The sequence below is a fragment of the Stylophora pistillata genome, chromosome 4 (assembly GCF_964205215.1).
Source record: "Stylophora pistillata chromosome 4, jaStyPist1.2, whole genome shotgun sequence".
In the NCBI taxonomy this organism is placed as follows: domain Eukaryota; kingdom Metazoa; phylum Cnidaria; class Anthozoa; order Scleractinia; family Pocilloporidae; genus Stylophora; species Stylophora pistillata.
This window is the reverse complement of record NC_142522.1, coordinates 10028607-10035761: the sequence shown is the minus strand read 5'-3', so window position 1 is coordinate 10035761 and position 7155 is coordinate 10028607. Positions and strand designations below refer to the sequence as shown.

General features: G+C 40.4%; 1 protein-coding gene across 1 annotated transcript; it reads left to right on the top strand.

The window, feature by feature from the left end:
* Positions 1 to 100: 100 nt before the first annotated feature.
* LOC148732404 (uncharacterized) lies at positions 101 to 6106 on the top strand. Its single transcript, XM_088755767.1, has 2 exons — positions 101 to 4238; positions 4943 to 6106. Exons 1-2 carry the CDS (start codon positions 292 to 294, stop codon positions 4974 to 4976), a joined length of 3981 nt encoding a protein of 1326 aa, XP_088611893.1. The 5' UTR covers positions 101 to 291; the 3' UTR covers positions 4977 to 6106.
* Positions 6107 to 7155: the final 1049 nt, after the last annotated feature.

Here is a 7155-nt window from a genome sequence, read left to right as displayed (position 1 = left end):
ACTGCCTACAGAAACTTAGGAACATTGTTTCACTCCCTTGGTGAAAACAAAAAGGCTCAAGAATACACCGAGAAAGCACTAGCGATCACAAAGGAAATTTGTAACAGAAATGGAGAAGCAACTGCCTACGGAAACTTAGGAACATTGTTTCACTCGCTTGGTGAATACAAAAAGGCTCAAGAATACACCGAGAAAGCACTAGCGATCACAAAGGAAATTGGTAACAGAAATGGAGAAGCAACTGCCTACGGAAACTTAGGAACATTGTTTCACTCGCTTGGTGAATACAAAATGGCTCAAGAATACATAGAGAAAGCACTAGCGATCACAAAGGAAATTGGGGACAGAGAAGGAGAAGCAGCTGACTACGGAAACTTAGGAACATTGTTTCACTCGCTTGGTGAATACAAAAAGGCTCAAGAATACACCGAGAAAGCACTAGCGATCAGAAAGGAAATTGGCGACAGAGAAGGAGAAGCAGCTGACTATGGAAACTTAGGAACATTGTTTCACTCGCTTGGTGAGTACAAAAAGGCTCAAAAATACACCGAGAAAGCACTAGCGATCACAAAGGAAATTGACGACAGAAAAGGAGAAGCAGCTTGCTACGGAAACTTAGGAACATTGTTTCACTCGCTTGGAGAATACAAAAAGGCTCAAGAATACACCGAGAAAGCACTAGCAATCAAAAAGGAAATTTGCGACAGAAACGGAGAAGCAGCTGACTACGGAAACTTAGGAACATTGTTTCACTCGCTTGGTGAATACAAAAAGGCTCAAGAATACACCGAGAGAGCACTAGCGATCAGAAAGGAAATTGGTAACAGAAATGGAGAAGCAGCTGCCTACGGAAACTTAGGAACATTGTTTCACTCGCTCGGTGAATACAAAAAGGCTCAAGAATACACCGAGAAAGCACTAGCGATCAAAAAGGAAATTGGTAACAGAAATGGAGAAGCAGCTGGCTACGGAAACTTAGGAACATTGTTTCACTCGCTTGGTGAATACAAAAAGGCTCAAGAATACACCGAGAAAGCACTAGCGATCAAAAAGGAAATTGGTAACAGAAATGGAGAAGCAGCTGGCTACGGAAACTTAGGAACATTGTTTCACTCGCTTGGTGAATACAAAAAGGCTCAAGAATACACCGAGAGAGCACTAGCGATCAGAAAGGAAATTGGTAACAGAAATGGAGAAGCAGCTGCCTACGGAAACTTAGGAACATTGTTTCACTCGCTCGGTGAATACAAAAAGGCTCAAGAATACACCGAGAAAGCACTAGCGATCAGAAAGGAAATTGGCGACAGAAAAGGAGAAGCAGCTGACTACGGAAACTTAGGAACATTGTTTCACTCGCTTGGTGAATACAAAATGGCTCAAGAATACATAGAGAAAGCACTAGCGATCACAAAGGAAATTGGCTACAGACAAGGAGAAGCAGCTGACTACGGAAACTTAGGAACATTGTTTCACTCGCTTGGTGAATACAAAAAGGCTCAAGAATACACCGAGAAAGCACTAGCGATCAGAAAGGAAATTGGCGACAGAAAAGGAGAAGCAGCTGACTACGGAAACTTAGGAACATTGTTTCACTCGCTTGGTGAGTACAAAAAGGCTCAAGAATACATCGAGAAAACACTAGCGATCACAAAGGAAATTGACGACAGAAAAGGAGAAGCAGCTTGCTACGGAAACTTAGGAACATTGTTTCACTCGCTTGGAGAATACAAAATTGCTCAAGAATACACCGAGAAAGCACTGGCGATCAGAAAGAAAATTGATGACAGAAAGGGAGAAGCAGCTGACTACGGAAACTTAGGAACATTGTTTCACTCGATTGGTGAGTACAAAAAGTCTCAAGAATACACCGAGAAAGCATTAGCGATCAGAAAGAAAATTGGCGACAGAAACGGAGAAGCAGCTGACTACGGAAACTTAGGAACATTGTTTCACTCGCTTGGTGAATACAAAAAGGCTCAAGAATACACTGAGAAAGCACTAGAAATCAGAAAGGATATTGGTGACAGAAAAGGAGAAGCAGCTGATTACGGAAACTTGGGAACATTGTTTCAGTCGTTTGGTGAATACAAAAAGGCTCAAGAATACATAGAGAAAGCACTAGCGATCAGAAAGGAAATTGGCGACAGAAACGGAGAAGCAGCTGACTACGGAAACTTAGGAACATTGTTTCACTCGCTTGGTGAATACAAAAAAGTTCAAGAATACACCGAGAAAGCACTAGAAATAAGAAAGGGAATTGATGACAGAAAAGGAGAAGCAGCTTGCTACGGAAACTTAGGAACATTGTTTCACTCGCTTGGTGAATACAAAAAGGCTCAAGAATACACCGAGAAAGCACTTTTAATCAGAGACGAAATTGGCGACAGAGAAGGAGAAGCAGCTGACTACGGAAACTTAGGAGCATTGTTTCATTCTCTCGGTGAATACGGAAAGGCTCAAGCATACATGGAGAACGCACTTTCGATTAGAAAGGAAACTGGCAACAGAAAGGGAGAAGCAGCTGACTACGGAAACTTAGGAGCATTGTTTTATTCTCTCGGTGAATACACAAAGGCTAAAGATTTTACTGAGAAAGGGCTGGCAATCACAAAGGAAATTGGTGACATAAAGGGAGAAGCAGCTTTAAACGGAAACTTAGGAACATTGTTTCATTCCTTAGGCGAACTTGAGAAAGCCGAATTGTATTTTCGCGAGGCTTTCTTAAAGTGCAAAGGCATTGGAGATAGTATGACGGAGTTTAAAGTTGTTTGCGGTCTAACAGTTTTGAAGTTAGCTCAGTTTAATCTCGATGAAGCTTTTTCGTATCTTTATCAATCTATTGCAAAATATGAAAAATTGCGAAACTTTGTAAAAGGCAACGACTACTTCCAAATATCTTTGTTGGAGGAGCATGGCGTCTTTCCCTATGACACGCTCATTAAATTGCTCTCTGTTCGCGGAAATTTTACAGATGCTCTTTACGTTGAAGAACTTAGACGGGCAAGAGCTCTAGCGGACCTGATGACATCTCAATATTCTGCCAAACAGTTACAGTTTTCAGGCGATCCGCGATCATGGTGTGGAATCCATGATATTATAAAAGGAGAAGCCAGCTGTAATTGTCTTTACCTTTCGGTTGATGATGAAGATGCACGGATTTGGATTCTCAAAACAAGCGGAGAGATTCATTTCCGAAGAAAAAGATTGGATTCAGATCGTTTTGGAAATGCCGGGTCAGTTCCTGACCTGAAAGTGTTTTTTTCGGAAAGTTTCCTCCACTTTGGCATTCTACCTAGAGATGTTTGCGAAGATCGCTCTTTAAATGACGAACGTGTTTTAACATCATCTGATGATGTCAACCGATCGCCTTTAACACACAATAATATGGAAAAAAATCTTCGTTTGTGCTACGAAATAATCGTCGCTCCCGTGGCCGATTTATTGAACGAGCCTGAAATTATCATTGTCCCTGATAGCTGCATGTACCAAGTGCCATTTGCAGCCTTAATTGACGAAGGAGGAAGATATTTGTCAGAAAAATTCAGGATCCGTATTGCTCCTTCTCTGACCACCCTCAAACTTATTAAGGACAGTCCTCCTAACTACCACAGTCAGAGTGGGGCTCTCCTAGTGGGTGAACCTGAGGTGAGCGAAGTGATTTACAAGGGGCAACCGATTATCCTCCAGCCATTACCAGGTGCAAGAAGAGAAGCTGAGATGATTGGAAAAATGCTTGGCGTCCCCCCATTGTTAGGGAGATATGCAACAAAAGAGGCGGTTATTGAACAGATGAAGTCAGTTGCGCTGATACATTTTGCTGCTCACGGATATGCCGAGAGAGGTGAAATCGCGCTTTGCCCTGTTCGTACTACTAATGATATTCCACAAGAAGAAGAATACCTCTTGACGATGGCTGACGTGTCAAAAGTTCAACTTCGAGCTAAACTGGTTGTTCTAAGTTGCTGTCACAGTGGACGCGGAGAGACTAAAGTCGAAGGAGTCATTGGAATCGCTCGGGCGTTCTTGGGATCCGGTGCTCGCTCGGTGTTAGTGGCGCGGTGGGCCTTGAACGACGAATCGACAGAACAGTTCATGAATAGTTTCTACGAACTCTTGTTTCGTGGTAAGAGTGCCAGTGAGTCTCTTCACGAGGTCCGAAAGTGGATGAGAAATAACGGCTTTCCTGAAGTGGAGAAATGGGCTCCGTTCATGCTGATTGGAGATAATGTCACATTAAGGTAGGTTTTTAAGGAAATGAGTCAAGTTTGTATTTAAAAAAAACCGCAATCAAAATGACACTAAGGATGGGAATCTTCCGAGGCCTAAATGCACTGTTTATAACATGTCAGAAGGAAACAGAATTTAAGTGTGAAATCACCTACCTTGGAAGAAGTCAGCGAGGACTCTTCGCGGCGTTTTTTCTTTTTTTTATTGTGCTTTTCCATCGAGTGCGAGGAGTGTAAAGGGAGACATTGAAGTGCATTTTCTTAAGTTCGGAAGATTTAAAAAAGCCACAAGGACACAAAAGCAAAATTCAGTGGTCCTCTCACACATCTAACCTCGTTTATTTCATGCAAAGAATGTGAGCTCGTTACGGTAAAGAGAGGATTTGTGCTGTATCTTATATAGTTCCGCCATGTATTCTATTATTGTTGAAAAGACGAAGGAGACAATATGAAGACTGGCTCAATAACGACAGGCAATGAGTTACTGATAGGCATTAACTTCAAGGCGAGCTTCTCCATGTAAATTATCTCAAATTCTGCGTGGAAACTCCTCGCCAAAGGCATCTACAGTATCCGAAGTTAACAGCGACTGAACCTGTCAGTCGTAGCAGCATAAATTTTTTGAACAAACTTATTGAATTAAACAATTAATTTACTGAGGAAGTAATTCAAGATTAACACGTACCTTTACTCAAGTTGTAAATATTATCTTACAGGAAAGAAGACATAACCTCCAACGCTCACAACTGATTTGCAAATCCTGTTTCCGGGACAAAGCTGACTCTCAGTCAAGACCCTAATCTTTGCCTCTACCGCATGAAACGGAACATTTCGTGTGATCGCATGATATAACAGAAGGATTTTTTCAGTTAAGCAGTTATAAAATAGAATTTTGGGCTTTCTCCTTAGCAGACGGGCACGCCTTGTCATTTAGATGTCTGTAGTAATCTTCGTGAGAGGACCTTCATGGTAGATATATACAGCCAAGGGAATAATTAACATTTGAATAATCTAAAAAGGTTTTCATTATGATTTATGAGCCAGATAACCTTCTTTAGCCTTTCTTTTAAAGAAAACAGTTTTTCATATAGATATTTAGTGTAATGAAACTTTTTTGGAGGTTTTACAAGATATATTTTCATTTTATAAAGAAGAGGCCTTGAAAGACTGGAACGAACTTTGGGACTGATTCTTCGAAAAGGTGTAGTTCATTTATTCAGCAAGTCATTTTAGACTTTTTAGAATACTTCAGAAGTTAACCTCATCTAAATATCAATCTTGGGGCCAAAAATGTAATTTTTGTCCATCCAACTGCCATTTTTTTCTTTTTTTTGACCGTACTCGGTCAAATTTGAGTTTCCAGTATCTCGAATGAAAGATAGTCATTGTAGACCCCTTTGTAGGACTAGTTACAAGAGGAGAGCTGATCCCAGTCGTATATATCAAATAAGGGGGACAGAAATTCAATTAGAATGTTCCATTATCAAAGTCAAATTTTGTTCAACAGGTCACTGGACTATTCTTGTAATCGGTTATATTTGAATTTCCGGCATCTTGAGTAGAAGATAGTCATTGTAAGACCTTTTTAACTCGTGAATTGCGCGTGCGCAAGAACGAGTTGTAGGTATGATGTGATGAATGGCGCTTGCTCGCTCGCTCAATTGGTCGATTCCTGTAAACTGTTTTCTATTTTAGGCTTTTGAATGCATTTTATAGTTTTTGGCGAGTGATAAACAAACGAAATGGCGACCTTTGTTGCTAAGAATAGTGTTGGGGTGAAAAAGAAGCCAATGATAATCTTGAAAGAGTAAAAAAGTATACGTTTTTCATTAGTGAATGAATTAAAGTTTGCCCAATCTCCGAATACACTTTTATCTCTTGCAGCGTATATTTCATTTATGGCATCAATACTTCTATTTTTAAATGTACACATCCAGGAAAATGATTATTGTGTCCGAAAAAAAAAAAGAAAAAGAGATGAAAAGGTAAGACAAACTCAGAATATACATGAGAACGTCGCATTTGAACCACCTACGTTGCTATCCTGAGAATGTCAGCTACCGCATTGCTCTTTACCATAAGGCCACCGAATCACCTTATTACCCTGGGGCGAAACTTTATCTAGATATGAATTTTACATTTCAAACGCTAATCTTTTGGGAATTTCAACCGTGGGCTCAAACGACTCGAGTCGCTGCTCGCCATAGTTAGTCCCCTCTACTAACTATGAAGTAACGAAATGTGAAGTTGAGCGTGATGAATACTGTGACATTCAAAGTTTATCAGAACTTTTTAAGAATGTACACAACATTTTAGGTTTTAAAAACATGCATGTTCGACAGTTCTTCTGTCATCTTCAGTACTAGTTCTTATTCACATAAAGTACAAAGTTGAATTTACAGCGTACACAGAATGCTTATTGCACATAACAGTAAAAGAAACGCGAGAATGTAAACAATTACAGAGAAAGTTTTAAATTGACACGATAACATAGATGATTCAGAGTGGGCTGTTTCCACTGAATGTGAATGGCTTTTTTGATTTTACATTGGAGGGGGGTGTAAACGTGATCCAAGACGCTGAAACAATCATTAGAACATAAACCGGTGCATTGCTGAGAATTTTCGCGTAAAGGTCTGAAGATGTGAGAGGACCAAGTGCTCACACAGGGGACCCACACAAGCGGCCGTGTCTGGTCGTTTGTTCGAAATATAAAGAAATGTAAGGGAGAATATTGAAGAGTCGTAATATCGTAAACTTATATCAAGAAATGTCTATGTTAAGGCTCAAAATAACTGTAAACCTACCTCACTTGCTGTCTATTGTCGTTTCTGTGGTTCTAAGTGGCGAATTTGAGCGATTTGGTAGAATTTGCGTTGACTGTTACATATATCTTATCAACCAAGCGCGAGGGCCGTACTGGGAGAAT